Source organism: Meleagris gallopavo, chromosome 21 (genome assembly GCF_000146605.3).
Source record: "Meleagris gallopavo isolate NT-WF06-2002-E0010 breed Aviagen turkey brand Nicholas breeding stock chromosome 21, Turkey_5.1, whole genome shotgun sequence".
Lineage (NCBI taxonomy): Eukaryota > Metazoa > Chordata > Aves > Galliformes > Phasianidae > Meleagris > Meleagris gallopavo.
Window position 1 is genome coordinate 7531447 of NC_015031.2, and position 19500 is coordinate 7550946.

The 19500-nt window shown below is 46.3% G+C and overlaps 1 protein-coding gene across 2 annotated transcripts; it reads right to left on the reverse strand.

The window, feature by feature from the left end:
* Positions 1-2: 2 nt before the first annotated feature.
* C21H17orf64 (chromosome 21 C17orf64 homolog) lies at positions 3-7874 on the reverse strand. 2 transcript variants are annotated; one of them, XM_019621981.2, is made up of 6 exons: positions 7711-7863; positions 7173-7298; positions 6155-6330; positions 5864-5963; positions 3825-3990; positions 3-2923 (listed from the first exon to the last, which is right to left on the reverse strand). In XM_019621981.2, exons 1-6 carry the CDS (start codon positions 7780-7782, stop codon positions 2865-2867), a joined length of 699 nt encoding a protein of 232 aa, XP_019477526.1. In that variant the 5' UTR covers positions 7783-7863; the 3' UTR covers positions 3-2864. The 2 variants fall into 2 exon arrangements, with proteins under 2 accessions (XP_019477526.1, XP_031412312.1); XM_031556452.1 differs by lacking the exon at positions 7173-7298 and having other exon boundaries at positions 7711-7874.
* Positions 7875-19500: the final 11626 nt, after the last annotated feature.

The following is a 19500-nucleotide window of genomic DNA, read 5'->3' on the forward strand; positions in this document are numbered from 1 at the left end:
GTGTGAAGTGGGAACTGAGCTGGCACTGCCTCTGCCCAACAGCAGCGAGGGAACACAAGGAGAGCAGCTGCCTTGTTCTGAATGTGCCCTCTGGGATGCCTGTGCTAATGCCTGCGCAGCCAGCAGCAGGTCTGTTTGTGTTTCCTCTGAGCTGTTCACCATTACTGTTCTTCCACAGACGGCGCACTCCCAAAAGCATTAAGAAGTTGTACTTACTGTTCAGCAGTTCAGACTGTGCCGTGTCAACAGGGTAACGTTTGTGCAGAAACACCGTTAGCTCTTGATAGTAGCAAGAGGGAGAGGGTTGTGAACCTCCCACCAGGTTTAATCTAAAATCTCTTCAGCGGGAGAGATGGTGGCTGTGGCTGCTTCCTTGTGCCTGGCTTCCAGGGGTGAGCTCTGTTAGAGTGACTGCACCAGGGGAGGTGCCGCAGTTCACTCAGATTTGTTCTTTTCCCTTCTCACCTTGTCTTGTTGATAGCGTTGTTGACCACTTCTGCAGACTTACTGCAGAATTCCCCACCAGCTTGTTGCCAGCTGCTCTGTGCTCACCTGGCTGCTTGCTGCGGTCCTCAGCACAAAATACAAAGGCCTGTGGGTTCGGACCGGGCTGTGTGGGCTGAAGGCCTCACTATGGGCTGAAGGTAGCCAGGCCTGGGCGCGACCCCGTAGGATGCCCTGCTTGGACAAATCCCTGCTGGCGAGTTCACCCCATGGAAAGCAGGATGACTGCAGAGGTTGAGGTTGAAACCAGTGCTGCAGCAGTGCCCTGTGCAGTTGTACAGCCCGGTGCCTCCTGTCCGCGCTGATGGAAGGTGGAAAGCACAGGCCTCTGAGGCTCTGTGCAGCTTTCTCAGTTCTTTCCCTTTTCCCCAGGGAAATGCTGACATTCTGGGAGTGCTGAAGCCAAACTGCTGAGCATAAACCAAGTAGGTGGGTGCAGAGGCACGAGGCCATCCTGCTCATTTTGGGGAGTTAATGAACCCGGCTGGGTCAACACTGCTGTCTGGTGATGACTTCCTTCCCTGGTTGGTTCAATCAAAGTCTAAGAAGCCAAAATCAGTGCCTTGACAACAGGTACAGCACTGTGTCCTGTGCTGATGGAATTCAACCACAACTCCCTTAAAAGTGCCTTGAGGTAAGTACTGGTGTTTGTTGTTTGCTTTGTTTGCTTGTTGTTGGTTCTCCGAGGTGCTGGCTGCAGGTCTCTGCGTTGGTGTGGGGATGGCTGTGGTGCTGCAGTGCCTGTCCCAGACGGCAGGCTGCTGTGGGACCAGTTCTGCTTATTCTGGACATCTTTTGTCTGTCTGTTTGGTAAATAACAAAGTGGCATAAAATGCAAGCTTTACTGTCCTGAGCTGTCAGCATGCGGCCTCTGTTTGCACCTTTCCAGGTTTGTGATTTTAGGAGAAAGAAATGGATTTTTGTCTTTCTCTTTGCTGGTTCTACATTACATAGTGACACATTACAAAACACATGCAGATCTTGCTTTCCTTATGAGCTAAGCTCAGGATTGTGCAACATTTCCATGAATTTCCTGATGCTGCATTTAAACAGAAGAGAGCAAAGAGCCCGGGTGAAGAAACGTGAGCCGAGTGCTGTGCGGCTGCGCAAGCTGGGTTTGGGAGCAGTGCTGCATGCCGACTGCTAGCATGGCACAGCGGGAGAAAGCAGTCCCTGTGTCAGCACACTGCAGACTCTGAGGTGTTCTGCTGCTTACGTGGAAGGTTTTCAGACAATGTGTGCAGCACAAGAACTTTCCTCTCGGCTTTGTTTGCCCATGTCACCCAGGCAGGGAGCTCAGCGAGGCGTTTTCTGGCACTGCTCAGTTTTCCTTGAGAGCTCTCCTGTCACTTCTCGGCCCCCTCAAGTCCTGCTGGAAAAACTATGGAATAATCCAGACTTGGGCAGGCTTTAATCTTGCTCAGCTTTGCCTTAAGCAAGGGTGACATTTTGAGGGCATGCAGTATTTTTCTGATGCGACTGCATTTGTGATTGTTTTTTATGCAGCATGTGCTATGGGGGAAAGCTCATCACTTTTAGCTGAAAGAAATACTGTATTACCTCAGGAACACCTTTTGTGATCTGCTGCTGAATCACCTGCACAGCACACACATTGAGGAGGGAAGGATTTGGGGGATTTGACTGGTTGGCCTAAAAGCTTTCCATGCCAAACTGATTGTGTTTGTTCCTTACAACCTACGTTCTAGGGGACATCAAGTGCAGCCACCTCTAGAGCCTGAAGCAACCAGCTTTGTTACTCTCTTCTAATCATTCCTGTCCTGAAGCATTAGCTTTGTGATGAGTTTCTTCCCACAGCAGTCAGCCCAGGTGGGATAAGTGGGGTCAGCTGCAGGGTCTGCCAACACGGGCTGCGAGCCGTTCTCTGCCTGGAGCAGCTGGGAGAAGCTCAGCTCTGTGTGTGTGCGTGGAAGTTATGAAACTTTTTGGTACCAAAGTATAGTCCACATATTCACCTCTTCTGATCCTCTTTCAGTGTGTCCTCCCTGCTGGCAGTGGGTGGGCTTTCTGTGTGGGAATGATTGTGGAGCAGATCCTGCCCTCTGCAGCAAAAGGAGGCTGCACGTTCTGCTCCTGTGCACACGGTTCTTCCATTGCCCAGTTTTGTACAAAAGGAAACATGTAGCATTGGTTGGCGTGATGCTTACACATCCCCAGTGGAGACTTGATGCTGGTGCACAGCTGTTAGGAAATTCCAGCATAATAATAAACAACATCACGTGGTTTTAAACAGCATTTTCATTTTGCTTGGGTAAAAGCTTGTTGCTATGGAGCTGCAAGTATTGCAGTATCCCACAGTTTCAGAAAACCATGAAGGCAGGCTCCAGTCCATGCTTTCTGCCCTATGTACTGGGTGAAAACCAGTTTTTCTTTCTGTTGGTGTCTGAAGCTGTCTGAGAACCTTAAAAATGAAGAATGCACCTCAGTTCCTGCTGACTCAGCAGTACCAGAGGGGAGCTGACCTCAGGCCGCCAGCAGCCCCAAAACCTCCATGTATCTCAATCTCAGCAACTCCCTGTATGGCACACACTTTGTATTCCTACATGAGAAGCAGCCAGGTGCTGTTTTCTCCATTCCTGCTGCGCAGCAGACGTGCGGAGGGCTGCCTGAGCACGGAGCTGCAAGTTGGTGTGGGACTCCTTCCCACCTCTTGGCTCATGCTATCTGGCTCTTTCTTGTTTTTTGACTTTCAGTTTACCAATTTGAATTTCAAGTTGGTAAAATTTAGCTGTTATATATGCACCAGCGATGGTATATAACAATCTGACATCAAATTGAACTTCTTTAGAGGTAAACAAAGCGGTTTGGGAGAGAGAAGATGAAAAGCAAGATGGTTTGTGAGTGCATGAGAACACCCACGAGATGTGGGTGCTTTTTAGCAGCTTGAAAATAGGTACACATGGGTCTGTGGCACCTGCCCAGGGCAGTGCAGAGTTTGCCAGCAATTGCTCCTCCTTCCTTCTCCCTTTGGGGTTTGTGGATGCTGGGCTTTGGGCTGGAGGAAACAGGCTGCTGAGAGCTCTGGTTGGCTGACGTGCCTTCAACAGGTTGGTCAGCATTTTTGTTGTTGGCAAAGCAATGTACACTCAGGCTGTGCCCAAAGGCAAACCCACAGCTATGCTGTGAGCACCAGCACTGCTATGTAAATACACACCAATGGGCCGCAGCTGACATGGGCTGCCCAAGGGATGTCTCCTGCTTCCCTGCTACTGCTGTGTGCTGTTCTCCCTGTTTTCTGTGCCTTCTGAGGCAGCAGTTTGACCTGCCCCATTCTCTGCCTCCACCACTGGTCACGTCTTTACCTGACCGTGTGGCAGTCGCACTCACTGCCGGGCGGTGGCAGAGGAGGGGTGTTGGTGTGGCTGCTACCTCCACTGCGTCCCCAGCTGCTGCCCAAGTGCTCCCAGTGGTTTCCTTCAGCTTTCTTTCAGGATCTGAATCTTCACCTTCTGAAGGACAGCATAACAGCTTTAAAAACAAACAAGAATACAACAAAAAGGGCTTCAGGATATTGGTCTGACTGAGCACCGCACGCTGGTTCATCGTTGAGCAATGCAGCACTGTGGGCCCACTGGGTGGCTGTGGGGGGAGCAGTGAGCATGCCATCCCTAAGCCCTGTGCTGACCCTTGTGCTCAGATACCAACCTCCACTTGAGCGTGGGCACCCAATGTCTGTGTTCTTCAGCAGGACTCCCTCAGCACAGCAGCTCCAGGGCTGACCTTTTCCAGCCTCCTTGGGTGACAGCATTTGGTGCTGCTGGGCAGCCAGGTTTCGTAGCAAGGGGTGTTGTGCTGTGCCCCTTCTGCTGACAGTGCTGGGGATGTGTGTGTGCCACTGGATGTCACTGTCGCCTCGTGGTGCCTCGGGCACAGGCATGGCAGTGGGTGGCAGTGGGTGCCCGCGTTCAGCAGCAGCATCTCCATCGCTCTGGGCTATCCCAGAGGAGAAAGAGAGGTTTTTGTGTTGCCCGAATCATGTTGAATCAAACAAACTTCAGGGGCTTCAGGTGGTCTGAGAGAGTAAAGAAACAAGAATGGAGGGGGGGCTAATTTCTATGCTAATGAGCTTTTGGTGGTGTAGAAGAGGCGGCAGATTGCATGGGGATGCAGGGCTGCTCGGGTGCGTTCAGTAAGCCCAAAAACAGAATTGGGATCAGTGTGCAAACTGAAATGTGGCTTTTAAAGAAGGTCTGAAACCTGCATTGAGGACAGGGGAAGGCAGAGCTCTGGCTGTAGGATGATGGCAGGCAAGGCTGACAGAGGACCTTACTCTCCTTTAAGGAGAGCTAACCTTGATCACTTCCTAATTATGTATCGATTATGCTGTTATGCTCACTCATCTAAACAACAAGGTGTTTCCAATCCACATCTGCCCCAGTGCTGCTGCTGTGCTCCAACAGGGGACAGCTGCTCCCTGGTCGGAAGGCTTCTCCCACCTCCTTGCAGTCCATCAGCCCCTGCATATTGCTGTGCTCTGGAGGCAGCTGCATCCCCAGCACTGCACGGCCCTGCCTGTATCACAGGCTGCACCTACCTTCACTTTCCCCACTTTTTTCCTCCCCAAGCTGAAGATGTGCTATTCTGTGTTTTGATTTTTCATTCAGGTGGAGCAGTGGGGTAGGAGAGTTTGGAGTCGTTTGCTGCTCAACGCTCCTGCTTTTTTTTTTCTTTAATTTCCTTATTGTTGGGGTGTCTTTCTGGAGCCCTCTAAACAAGCAAACAGCCTGATTTCCCTCTGCTCTAACAGACAGATCTCCCCCTTACTGACGGCTGCATTGCTGCCAGCACTCAGACGGCCGCAGCTCTTTAATGTGAAGCACAGGATTACACTTACTGCAGTTTCCTAAATTGCTCGGAACACTTTCCCAGATGCCTCCAGTATTGCTGTTTTGTTTGTTTGTTTGTTTAAATACTAGGTCAGTTTTTAATATTTTTAAATAAACTTCTAAAAGTATTTCTTAGGGACCTTTGAACTTCCTGGTGCACTCAGCCTTTGCTCAGGAGCTGTGTTTGTGGGTGGCTGTGAGTCTGCTTTCATGGCTTAACCCTTTGGGATGGGGTTCTCAGTAATCCACTCATTACAGCTCCATTGTTGGAGGGCTCCTGTAGCTGATACTCAGGCACAGAAATAGAGTTGACAAATGCTTGCTTTACCTGAACAAGTTGCTTCTTTCAGAGCTCAGCTCTCACTTAACCAGATATAACTAAGGATCAGAGTTGGTCTGTAAAGCATGACTGGGAGCATGGGATTTGTGAACTGCTCCTGAAATTGCAAACTGGTGGGGACAGCAGCTCAGTTTCCTGCCTCTGGGTTAGGAAGGCCGCTGTCCTGCTTGCTTACCTGGAACTTCTGCATCTTGTTTCTCTTGATGTACTTATACAGCTTCTGCAGCTGCTTTTCATCCTTATCTGAGAAGAGGGAGGTGAACCTCCACAGCATCCTAGAGAAAAGACATGTGAGTTGCATACTTGAGCACAGATTGCATCCTCTTCCTCCTGCTGGTTCTGGCTTATGGAGGGGACGACTGGTGAATCCTTTGCATGGCACTTTTCTCCTCTTCCCTGAAGCTTATAAACTTATGAAGAATGACCCTTCCCAGAGCATGAGTGCTGTGACAGGTCAAAGCCTTACTTCTTCCAGTGCCGGACCTCTGAGGCTCTGCAGTGCTGCTGGAGGAACAAGTCGATGCGGTCCCCGATTATGGTCACGCTTTCTTTCATGTACTTCACTTTCTTTTTCCTGGAGAGGTGCTGGGGCAAGTGCAGCTTTCTGAGTGACCTCTTGAAGGGCCTCAAGTACTCCTTGCACTGCAAAGGAAGTGTTGGAATAGCTGTTTTCTGTTAGTAAGCTACTTAAGTAGTTGGCTGGGAAAGCATCAGAGGAGTGTTTCTGGGTGAGTACGTTCTGTGTGGGGATGGAGGGCTGAAGTGAGTCCCTGCCAAGTGTCTCCATCACCCTGAAGGAGCCTATCCCACACCTCCTGAACTTCAAGGTGCCACGGGCAAAGCATGTTGGGATGACACAGAAGGAGACTGAAGGATTTTCATGGCTGGGGCTTCCTTTTTGACATCATAAGGTGAAACGTATTAACTTCAGGGTATGAAACAGCTGTTGTTCCGCATGGCTGGGAAAAGGGAACTGCTTTTCACACACTGCTGTTTCCTGTGGCCGTGCCTGGGATGGTACAAACCTCAACTTGTGATGCAAGAGCAAGTACTGTGTCTGCATGCCCTCCCCCCTGTGTCCGCATGGCTTTCTACATGTTACACACACAGGGCCATGTGTGGGTAAGGGTGGGCCTGTCCATGTGTGGGCAGTGGTGTGGGATGAAATTTTGGGGCTGCAGGGTGGCTGACACCACGCCATCAAAGCTCCATGTGAAATGCTGAAGTAGCAATATGCATTTCCAAAAACTGAGCGGTGTGATTTTCGATGTGGATGGCCTGTTGTTTTCTTAACTGAAGTGTGATGCTGAGAAAACAACGATGAGGTTAACCAGTGTGGCTTTCCTCCATGTATGAAGGTTTAGTTTGCTGTCCTGCTGTCTGAATCCTCTGTCAAACCCCCGGGTTTTATTTTTCCTCTCTCCTTCTTGAAACGCCACGAATTAACTCTTTCCCCCACTACCAAATCCCGTTCAGTATCTCACAATTTTGAAGGTATCCTGGTTGAGGCCAACCGTGGAGCAGATGAGTGGGGCCCAATGCTGTGCACGACCCGCGCTGCCCGGTGCAGGGACTGCAGCCTCTGTGCTGGCTGCATCCTTCCCTAGGCCCTGTGGGTGCCAGAGACAGAGGTCAGTTACCCACTGTGCCAGCTCTGTGCCCTTTCCTAAAAGCACGGCTGAGGACAAACCCTACCCTCAGGCTCAGGAGCATCGCTCTTCCAGCCAAAAGCATTTCAGACTGGGTTTTCAGAGATGCTTAACGAAGGCGGATATTTAATTGCAATTAAAAGCCTGTAAGAATTGGTCACCTTGCTTTTTTGGTTATGTGACCAACCTAAACCAAAGAAAACGGTGTATTTTAGAACACCCTGTGATATGTAGTGAGAGAAGTCCCTCCCTCTCTGATGTACTCTGCCCTGTAGGAAGATTCCTTTGCAAATTTGATTCCAAATTGAGTTTTGGAAGTGTCACCAAGGCCAAGCCCTGCACTGGCTGTGTGTCCCTTCCTGCTCATGCTCACCTTTCTGGCCGTGCTGTCACTGACTGCCTGCTCCTCTGTGCCCATCTGTTCCATGGCACACAGAGCCCTCATGCTGACGCCTCTGTGCCAGGTGAGGAAGAGAAGTAACCACAGAAGGAGTGTTTGTGGGTCACCAGGGTGCCTGGATACGGGTTCCAAGTTCCACCAGCCATGGGGATGGCTGGGACATGATAATGGGAATGGCACTGGTGATTGTGATTGTCACCTATGGTGTGGTCAGAATGGGCCTTTTTCCTCCTCTCCCATTGCAGCCACTGGGCTGTGTGGCCATGCCTGAGCTGCCATTGAGATGGCCCTGTTGGGTGTGGAGCAGGCGCAGCCACAGACAGTGCAACACAAGGTGGTGTAGAAGGAGCTTGTTGGAGATGTGTCCTCAATTCCCAGTGAGGTGTAATGGAATTCTGGGGGCATCTCCTTTGTAGGTGCAACCCACAGCGAGGCATAGCTCTGCTGGGTAGCATCTCTTTTAAAGCTCTCAGTTCTAATAAAGAATAAATTGCATTTGCCAGGAGGAAGAAAGGCCTGTAGTTAAAGGGATTATTTTTTGGAGATTTACTTCCAGGCGAAATGCTTTCACAAAGAAAAATGTGTCAGGCCATAGTCATGCCCTGACCAGTCAGACAAGTGCAATTGTTTTGTCCTTCAGACAATTAGTGTAATTGCTGCAGCTGTGATTCAGCTGTGCTCCTGTGCCAGGTTGCTTCTGGCACTGGGAGTCAGCACAGGGCTGCACAAAGGCCCTCTCTGAAGTTCCATGGCCACACGGAGGGATGGCTCTGCTCCCAGCTGAGCACATGTGGCTGGTGCAGCATCTCTGTGACCCCAGTGCCTGAAGTTTTGCTGTCAGTTTCCTGATGTAGGAGCAAACATAGGGACAGTTATCTCCAAATGCTCTGCAGTTGGCTTTGCTTTGACTCTCCAAGGTGTGCTGCAATTTGTTTAGTCTATGCTGAGATTTCAAGGTATGTTGCGCGTTAGTTAACACAAAGCAAGGTCACTGCACAGCAGAGTGGAGGAGTCGTGGCAGTGAGGATAAGTGAAGCTGTGCTAGCTTCAGCCTGGATTTGGCAAGGCCAGTGCTGGAGGTGGCTTTGTTGAAGGGGATGCTGAAAAGTTAAAGGCTGTGTTGAAAGTGTGCTCAGTTTCTCAATGCCTGCTGCCAGCTGCACACCCTCTTCCTTGCCCTATCTGCAGCTGTGAAACCCATCCCAGCGTGGCCACCTCCAGAGGCTCAAGCCAAGAAGTTGGCAGCACATGTCCTCAGCTCTTACCTCAGGGCACTGAAGGGTGGTGTGTTCCTGGCAAACAGGAGCACTGGGGTCAATAAAGCTCCTTCAGCACAGGCTCTCACATGTGGTAGCAGCCAGATTAAAGACCGTGCAGGAGCCCTGGGACACACACCGGTTGTTATCACAGGCATAACCCGTATTTGCATGGCCATATCTGTGTACTTGTAAGATTGCAGCCTCCACAGGCACGTGACAGCTGAATGGAGAGGCTCTCTTGCTTTCTCCTGCATACACTGCACCTTGCAGGCCTGAAGGTCACCTTGGGCATGGCAATGTACATTCTGCCTCTGGGTGTGCGCTGCATCTGAGCGCAGCCAAAGTGGAGGGGCACAAGCTGCAGCTTTGGATGGACCTCCCTGGGCAGCCTTCATCTGAGGAGCTTGCTGTGTTTGGGAGCTGTCAGCCAGGTCAGGTCAGGGTGAAGCAGTGACCTTACAGCCTTCTCTGGCATTACTTAGTACAGTAGCAGAACCGGAGACTAAAAAGCTGAGGCTGCAAAATGCCTTTTCCCGCTGTTGAGCTGTCTGATAATGCTCCAAGCTGTACTCTGACTGTAGAAGCCATAACCCTTCCCTGCCCTTGAATTTCTATGATTGCACTGAGCAAAGCTGCAGTTCATTTTGATCATGGTGTAAGGTATGCCAAAGATGGCATAACCCAGACCACATCTCTGTAAATCTGTCGGGTTATATCACTTACTTGAGGTCAGAAGTCCTTCCAAACAATGTTCTAATTGGGTGGGGAAAAGTCAGGAGTACAAATAGATTCCATGTCTCATATTTCTTCTAACGAAGGGAAAGGAGCCTGAGTGCTGCTCAGGCACAGCTGTGACAGTACAGCCCAGGAGCACCCCCAGTTCTCTGACATCTCCCCTGCAAACAGTCATTTCTGCACCTTAGTGAGTGCTTACAGAGCTGTGCAAGTGCAAAGAGTAAAGCTTTGCTGTCACAGCAGCTCTTTCAGTGCAAGGCTGGGCATATAGCCAAAAGGAAACACTTGTGAAGACACCCTTTACATGGCTGCTGTTTGGTTTGTGCAGATTTAGCATGAAAACCACAGGTGATTTGATGAGTCAGGTTGCAAACAATATAGGCAGGTATCTGATGCAATATTGATTTAGCAGTAGGTCACAGGGCTGATAAATGCAGATAAATGTATGGGTAGTTGGTTTAAGCATAATGTAAAATGTGTACAAGGTGATGTAGTTAAACCTAAAAGCCAGACAACATTGCCAGACGTATTGCAATGTGATAATGAAGGAATTGTCAAGAGGAATGTTTCTTGGTAACCTGCTCATACAATGTGGAGGGTGAACGCCTCGTTTGATAGAGTGATTAATGATGCTCAGCATGGATGCCCAGCCTGCAGGGCGGAGGCTTTGCTGATTGTCCTGGAAATTCCTCTCCTCATGCTTAAGGATGATGCAAACTTTCACAGCCAACCAGAGACCCGTCCTTCCGCAGCTGAGTGCCCGTCAGTGCAGCTCCAGCTCGTAGCCCTCGTGTCAGGGGAAGAGACCAAAAAGAGAATTTGGGCCTCATTGCTGTTTGTGTGTGATGTCGTTAGAAGAATCCTATTATGGCATAGGAATCCCTTTTTGTTGAGGTTGGAAGTTGTTCATTTAATTACTTGTCTGAACAAAAGTGGTGAAAATCCCAAATGCACTTTGTGACCAGTGGTATGTCGAGGTGGAACATGACGCTGCAACCACATCTGCATCCCTTTCGCCCTCTCTGTCCTTCATGAAATCTGACCAGATGTGCTCCAAGTGTTCCCACCCTGGGTGGCCCAAAGCTGCTGGTGACCAACTCCTCGCTGTCAATAAATGTATCTTGGTGTGTATGTATGTTATCTCATGTTCCGGCTGTTTTGCAGGTGAGTTTCTACCTTTACATTTCTAGTTAGATGTTAATGAGTTTGTTAGTGTTTGCTGATGTCATAAAAGGCTTTTTGAAGCCTTTTGAAGTCTTCAGGAAATGAAAGAGCATTATCAGCTTCCTCCATGTTTTGTGAGAAACAGGACAGTTTCAGGCCTTCCTTCTTTCTGTGTATCAAAAGTTTTCAGAGTTTCTTATGCAAATCGAAACAAGCCTTGCTAATGACATGTTAATAAACCCTCTCCTTTACTTCTTAGCAAGGTGGGTATCTAAACATTGAAAGCAATCCAATTTCTTTTGTTAGCCCATTGGATGATGCCTGAAGTGCTACCTGCCTCGTTCATTTTCCCCTTCCCACCAATTTACCCACTACTGTAGCAAAGAAACAGAAAAAAATAATAAATATAAAGGAGTGAAAAGGGCTTTTCCTATCTTTGCAATAGAGAAGTAAAACTTTCTGAAGGGGTTCTCCTGTCCTATGTCAGTTTTCAGTCTGGAGACTTTTCTCCGAATGATCCAGGGGGGGAAACATGTTGTATCTTTCTGTACAGAGAGGATGGAAGATACCACCAGAGCAACCGGAGCTGGGAGCCGGGACTATGCCAGGTCTGCCCCTCTCTGAGCCATGGCAGTTTCAGTGACTCTACTTACAGCACAGACTCCTAAATCTGCATCTCCTCTTTTCCTCCTTTCTCCCTCAGAAGCTCTGCTACCCACCTCCCATGGTCTCACTGCTCGCACAGGAGCTGCACCAGGCAAGTTTCCAGCACAGTTGGTGCCAGCGGGCTGCGTGCCTGCAGGCACAGCGTGACGATGCTCTGGGCAGTGATGGGAGCTGGGCTGGCAGGGCTCAGGCTGCTGGCAGTGCCTGCATGCTGTCCTTGCTCTGACCCATGCCCTTTGCCTAGCCTGGCCCTGTGCTGCACTGCCCCGCTCTCCCCCCGTGCCCAAAGCTGGGGCTGATGCTGAGGCTGTTTTTGCAATTCTGCTTAGCACTTCAGCTTGTGGATTTTTCAGAGGAAGTCAAGTTTGGGTTTGGGGGCATTTTCTAATTTTTTTATGTTTGGTTTTATTTTGAAAAGAAAGGAAATTCCCCTCTGGTCTACAGAATGCAGCTATCAAGAGAAGCAGTTAATTTTTCTGTCTTTTAATATTAAATCACATTTAAATAACAAAAAGAAAGAGTGGCCCTGTTTGTCTGATGGATTTTGATATTGTAGTGGGGCAGCTGCAGTGAAGTGCAGGCTCTGCTGGGATGGGCAGAGGAGGAAAAGTGTGTGCCAATGTCTGCAGCATTCTGATTCCTTCCTATCAGCCCAAAAACGCTAAATATGATCCTTTGTCTGGCATATGGGGATTTGGAGAATTGTTGCTAATTACTGCAGTTGTGCTATCTAGCTTTACCAGCTTAAATAATATATTAAGTGCTTTTACAATCTTCCACAACGTGCTGGAATGTAAAGTGGTGCATTTAATGCTATTTACACTTCATAGCAGGCATAAAATATAACATTAATTTGCAGATAAACTGGGTTTGGATGACGTATTACTTGTATGACTTGCAGTCAGGGCTCTGGGCTGTGGATGTAGGTGCTGTGCAGCACAGGGCACAAACCTCTGTCTGTGGGCTTTGAGTCTGTAGGGCTGGGGGCACTGAGTGGCTGAGGGAATGCTGAAGCCAGACCTCCTGGGATCCAGGCAAGCACCTACAAAGGCTGATCCAGAGAAAGGAAGATGATGACATTATAAGCTGCTCGAGAATTTTTTTTTTTTTTTTACCTCCACTATTTTTCTGGGGAAGTAGTAATTCTGATAGTCATCTGATTATGCTCAAATTCTGGCATCTCTTCCTTCAAATCTGTATTTTCTATAATCTCCTTAAACAAAATGTGAGAAGGGCATGCCATGAGTGTGCTGCTGCTGGACTCGGAGTGATGAAATAACTCCGGAGCAGCTGAGCAGAGCTCATCTGAGGTGAAGGATCTTGTAAGACACGTGGTTGATCTTTATTTTTGTTGTTGCTTTGGGAGTGGTGGGGATGACGCCTGACATTTCAGGATGTTGTAAACCACAAAGGGAATTAGAGATAGTGATAAAAAGGCCTGCATGCTCTGACCTATAATTTGGTTTAGTTTGACACAGCTCCCTGTAAAATCACAGGGACTGTTGGAATGTGCAGTAATTAGCAGTATTTTACCTACTTGAAACTAAAGCACTGCAGGCTTTGCAGATTAAAGAAAATTATGTAGCTTTTTGTCTGGTTTTGCTTGATTTTAGATTTGCTTGAGAACAGGGAGGTGAAAGGCTTGTGTCAAATATTCAAGAAAAATTTTGCTCTTAAAAGACTGTGGAGAAAATGTGATCTGAAGACCTTCAGTTTCCTGGCTGTGACACAGTTAACAGTTACATTTATTCTGATTCTGTTTTAATATTCCAGCAGAGAAGCAAACATAAACAACTGCCTAGACTGGCTTCAGTGAAATGGAGGAACTGATAGAAAATAATGGGGTATGGATTGGCAACGGAGTGATTGTTGCTGGTGCTTGCAGGATAATGTTCTCACCACGCTTTGGATGCTATAAAATGATTGATATCTAATGCTAAAAATTGAGAGATGCTCTCTGGGAGATAGGAAACGCTGTGCAAAAGCTTTTTTCTGATTGGCCACATGGAAAAATTCAAGGTCATAGATATGGCAGCTTGCAGGGATGCACAGCTGGTACCTCAGCACTGAAACCTGCAGAATCAAGCAGAAGGGTGTTAGTTGGCCATGTGGGCAAAAATGGAAGGGTAAAATGAAACCACCTGACAGAGGAAGAAACAGCTGGGAAGTGATAAGAGAAACGAGAGGAGAAACTCTTGCCCATTGTTGTGGTGTCCAAGCTCTCTAACCACTTCAAATTGCTCTCTTCCTTGAATGCACCAATTTTCTTTTTTGAGCTGCAACGATTTGGCATCCTCCAACTCCTCTGAATTGGCCATCGACTGCTGAGATCTGCTCAAGAGTCTGAGCAATACTCCAGGCTGAATTTAGGTACGGTCACTGAAGAGCTGCTGGGCCAGAAGCTCTTACATGAGCAGCTGGGCTTCTAACCAAAGGGAGAGGGAGTGCCAAAAGCTTTTGTGGATATTTTTTGATGCTGTGTTTTATACAATAAAAACACATGCAAATGCTTAACTCAGTAGGCAAAATATTTGATTAATCCCCAGTGCTTTATCTCGCTTTGTGGGTACAACTGCCCACAGAGGTGGCAAAGCGTGACGCTGAAGGAGTTTTGTCCAGCAGCAATTTACCACGCGTTGTTTTTGAGCCACTGTAGCACATCAGCAGCCGCTGGGTGCTCAGCCGAGATGGCAGCTAAGCACTCTGACCATCTCCACCTTGTTGTTTGCTGCTCCACTTAGGGGGAAATGAGGAGTGATGAGGTCTGAGCAGATGGCAGCCCTTGGACCTTTTTTGTTGCATTGTTGGCTCGATCAGCAGCTCTTCATTGACTCTGGGCAGATTACAAGCATGATATTAGCTCAGATAATGCCACTTTGTAAATAATCTTAATTACTATCTTTAGCCATTTGACACCATAAAATAGAGGTCTCTTATTTTGATGGTTTTTTAAAATCTCTTTAGAGATCACTTTTGGATCACTGACAGTGGCAGTGTGTACACCAGCCTAACACGTCCTGAGCTCTACTGTCTGTGCTGTGCAAGTGCTGAACAGAACCACCAGCCTGCCGACATGGTGCTGAAGGCTGACAGGTTTCTCTATTCGGGATTTCCTCTTGTTTAGTGCCTGAATTATGTGAAACCTTAATTAGCAAATAAGATGCTTTGGTCCTACCTCCCAAAACCAGAAATGGAATCGAGGGAAGCACAAGGATGTGCCAGATGATGTGATGGTCCTGGCTCCATGGTTTTTGCTTTACCCTGCTGTTCTTGGATGTGTTTTCTGTTATGTCAGCTGTTGGCAAAATGTTCATAAAGTTGTTACATGATTTATGTTTTGATACTGCTTTTTCTGTATACAACAGTCAAGCTGCTAGGATGATGTTTGTTGGAGATCCTGTGTGCAGCAGCTGTTGAGCTGAGAAGAAAGCAGCTCACCCTTTGAAAGGGAAGCTGCCCTGTTGTGCCATGGTGGTGAGCCACTGCCTGCTGAGCTCCTTTGCTGTCACACTCTAGGGGCAATGAGAGCATTCTCTTCCTACAACATAACTCAATGTAATTTGGATAAGCATTAGTCACTTTTTGCAAAGCCATTGCTTTGATTTGCTCTTCTGTTATTAATTACTTGCACTTCCTCTTATCACTCTGTTTTTTATTTTATTTTATTTTTTTTGCTGCTGAAGATAGGGCTGCAGAGAAATCCTTTACTTCCATTTCCAACAGCACATGGGTTATCTACCTACAAGAGAGTACAGAACTATTTTATCAACCACATTTCTTTTCTTGTTGTTTCTTGATGACAGATACTACTCTTAATCTACACAGCAACAACACTTTGAGATGGGAAATCTGTGTTCCCATCAATTTTTGTTATGCTGATAAATCACAACATATCTCACTTTCTGAATGATGTGTTTCTGGATTTAGGTCTACTCTTCTTCCTTTATCAGTTTTTCTTAGTGCTAGCAACAGCCTTACAAAGCTCATCTGTTCCCTTAATGTTCAGCCCAGCAAGCTGATTAATTCTATCACTCTTCTCCCAGTACCAGCATACTCAAATAGGCTGATAGAAAATTAGGAAAAACATGATGTTTACAAAAGTTCACAATGCATCATGCTTCTCCTCTGACTTTGGTTAGTTGTGGCACCTTGTGTCCTTTGGGTTGAAGGGATGTCAACAATGTCTGCTGGGAAAAAGGAGGAATTTTCTTGTTCTCTGTGGGTCTCAAGTGTGATGGTGTCACCCTGCATGCATGTGAGCTTTGAGCACAAGGCACCTTCTGGTGTTTTCTTCTGTACACATGTGCTTCATCTTTGGTTATACAGATAGTGCTGTTATAGCATGAGCTGAAATTATGTATGAACAGCAATGTTGAGTCACTTCAAATCTGTTGTGATCTCTCTAAGCAAAAGCATCAGAGGGGAAGCAGCAAAACTAACAACTTACCCTCCTTTTCCTTCTTAAGGGGTGGCAAAACCAAGCAGAGGCCATCTGCAGCCCAAACAGGGCTCCTGCTTCGCTCCTCTGTTCCTGGAGAGGGAGGGGAATTGCAGCCCATGCTGCTCCTCCTGCCCCCCACCACGTTTGTATGGTAGTACGTATGGTTTGGGTGGCACTGACTCAGTGGGAAAGAAGGCACAAGGTGTCTGCTGCTGCTGGAAGCACTGCATTCATTAACACATCCTAGAAGCAAAATGGAGGGTTACTGGGCTTGCAGAAACCTCATCTGAGTATTTGCAGTTAATAAATACATATATATATACGCAAAACTTATTAAAAACACAGTGGTGCTTCCTGAGATAGAAGATAATATATTAAGGCCCCATTTTCTTTGCTGCTGTTGCAAGTTGCTGTGAGGTTATTATTAACAGAATTCTGCAAGTACTACATCTATTTTCTTGTGTGTGTAGTAGTGGTTTTTTTTTTTAATAATTAATTATTATTCTTCAGTTTATACCATAAAAGCTACAGTACTTTCCCCAGCGATGTTCTGCTCATAGCTCATGGTGGCATTAGTGCCGGAGACATGCCTGGATTGTGAGACAGAAGGACCCTGGTAAGAGTCTGTCCCTTTGTTTCTGAATCTAGTTCCTACAAATCTGTCGTGAATGTCACCCTCTGACTACTGTCTTGAACCACTTATTTCCTGAAAAATGGGACAGAAGCTGCATTTTGCATGTGTAGCTTGGTTGTTCTTTAAGGAAGTCTCTCATATTTTCCTATCTCCCTCTGATAGCATCAGAATTAGATTGGTAGAAAATAATTTGAGAAATTTGTCTCATTCATCACTTAATTATAACTAAAAAGATACGAAACCTCATATTTTTCAGCTCCTAGGTAAATGAAAATTCTCACTGTACCTTGATATCTTTCCTACCTCCTGCTCTTTCCAAATATTTGAGATGTGCTGTGCTGCGCTGCACTCAGGACTGTGTGAAGCACAGGGGATCAAAGCTGTCTCATGTCTATACAGTGCCTGCTGCTGTGTGTCTCAAACCGGTGATTTGCACTGTTGTCTTGTTTTTTCCACCTCTGCGCTGAAAAACTCTGCTCCCACCTAGCTGGTATTATGCACAAATACTAAAGATTAGTTTAACGTATTTCATCTATTCACTTATTTGGAGCATCTTAAACTTAAAGATTGCAATTATCCTCAAGAACAAAGTGCAGCATTTACATAGAACACCCTTATTTGTTTATTTTGAAGTAGTATACAAAGATCAACCAGTCCTTAAGTGTTAAATGTCTCTGGAGGGAGACAGGTACTGGGGAAAGAGGAGAGATGTAGAGGCAAATAATAGAGCAGGAATCAAACTTGTGTTTTCAGTTCCTTTTTTTTTTTTTTTAAGTCAACTTTGAATCAGGAAATCCTAGGGACTACACCACTGTTGTTCTCAGAACTGTTTTTATTCACCACAGCAGTTCCACAATTATATTTGGTTCATCTCTTCTGAGTTCAGATCTTATCAATGCGACTCGAATACAGATGTCCACTTCAGCCTTAGTCTGCAGCTCTACCCCCTGACTTCGCTCCTTCCAGGCAGCCTGGGGACTGCCTGGCACCTCCTGGAGACCAGCAGCTGCCCTGCCATAAATGCCATGTTGCCACACACCTCCTCTGCACAGGAATAGATGTCTGCTTTGCCACAGACAAGTTGACAATGATGCAGAGATGCTTAAAGATATTTGCTTAGTGCATCTGAATCTGTGATTTGTGAATGGTTGAATAAATCACAGCAACCAATTGACACATGACCTGTCACAGTCAGCTTTACTTATATAGCACTCTTCAAACAGAAGAGAGGAGGTCAATTCATCTAATAGAAATCTAGATTCACTATATCTTAATTTGATTTACCTTTGGCATAACATTTAAATGGTAGCAATATCTGTAACCTTGTGCTCCCCAATAAGGCTTCGTTAAAAACTTACTGCCAGATCTAATCCACAGTTAGCATACAAAGTCTTATCTCTAGGTTCCTGCTTCAATGCCTTTGAGAACATGCTTAATTTAATCTGAACAAAGACACTGCCATCATAAGCCTCCAGTCTGATTTTCCAATCTAGAATATCTCTGTTATTAAATTTGGTGCAAGCCATGGTGCATACAATGGATACAATGAATTATTTTAAAGCACTCTTCAAGGAAAATTCTACTGCTTGTTAGACATCATTTGTATCTGTGGGACACGAGATGTCACTTTAGATTTTTTTTATATGCCATATAAAAATGCAGTATTAGTCTAAACAACTTAGCAGTGAAAACCAGCAAGTTTTAACATAATATGTATTTTTTTTTAACCATTTGGGAGATAACTTTTTAACAAATCGTTTGTTCACTGTCAGTATGATCTTTTTTCAATCTATCCTAATTCCTTTGGAGGAAGGACCTCCTCAGTGAGTGTTTCTGCTTCTTCATTTGAATCCAATACTGACAGCTGTTTCTGTCTATACCTTAAGCTAGGATGGCAGCAGGGTCTGATTTGCAATTATCATTTTAGATGGTCAACTTTTTAAGCTGTATCAAGGAAACCAGTTGTCATTAAAAACCCTATGCTGCCTGTTAGCAGGGTTTGTGCATGCTACAAGTAGACGTTCCTTTAAAGCATGGCTGATAATACCAAGAAACTTTGTAACTGCTGTTGTTTAATAACATAATTTACTGAAAGAAATAGATTAAAGGAGGTTAGGCAAGGACAGTCATGAAGAAATCTGTGTGAAAACTATAGGAAATTGGTGTGAAGCCTGCAGACAGCTGTCTTAAGGCACCAGTAGTTGCTTCCTGCTCTCTTTGCTCTGCCAGTTTGGGTCTGACTGCATCCCAGTGCAGCTTTTTGCTCCAAGCAAAATGGAGACTCTCAATGTATCATTAACTCTGTAATGCAGGGGACAAACCAAAATACAAAGAGATTATTACTAGGCACAAGATCACACAGCATCACATTGCAAAGTCAGGAATTAAACGGTGTCTACCCAGCTATGAGTAAATACTCAAAAAAGTGATCCATCAGAAATGGAGCGTAGCAGAATGCATGCCGCTAGCTGAAATTCTTTATTTAATCACAAGATAAAGCAGATATTCCACCAGCTGTTTCTAGCATTACCAGCTTTGCTTTTGGTTGACACATTGCCATGATTGTTGTATTCATCCTCCAGAATATTTTAAAGAGTTTATACTGCTCCAAAATCAAAGATGCTTTGCGTGAGGGATGGTGTAGTGCAATGAGAAGAGATATATAAGAAATAAGGGTGCTGAAGACCCAGGTTTAAAGGATAGGTATGTAATGAGGGGCTGATGTGTGAAGTACGTTCCTGCAATTTCACTGATGCTTTAAAAAAGCACTCAAACTTTCCTCCTTCTCACCATATTCTGTGCTCCAGGGAAGCAAAAGGTCCACTGGGGGCACATGTTATGCTTCAGTGCAGTAATTATATTCT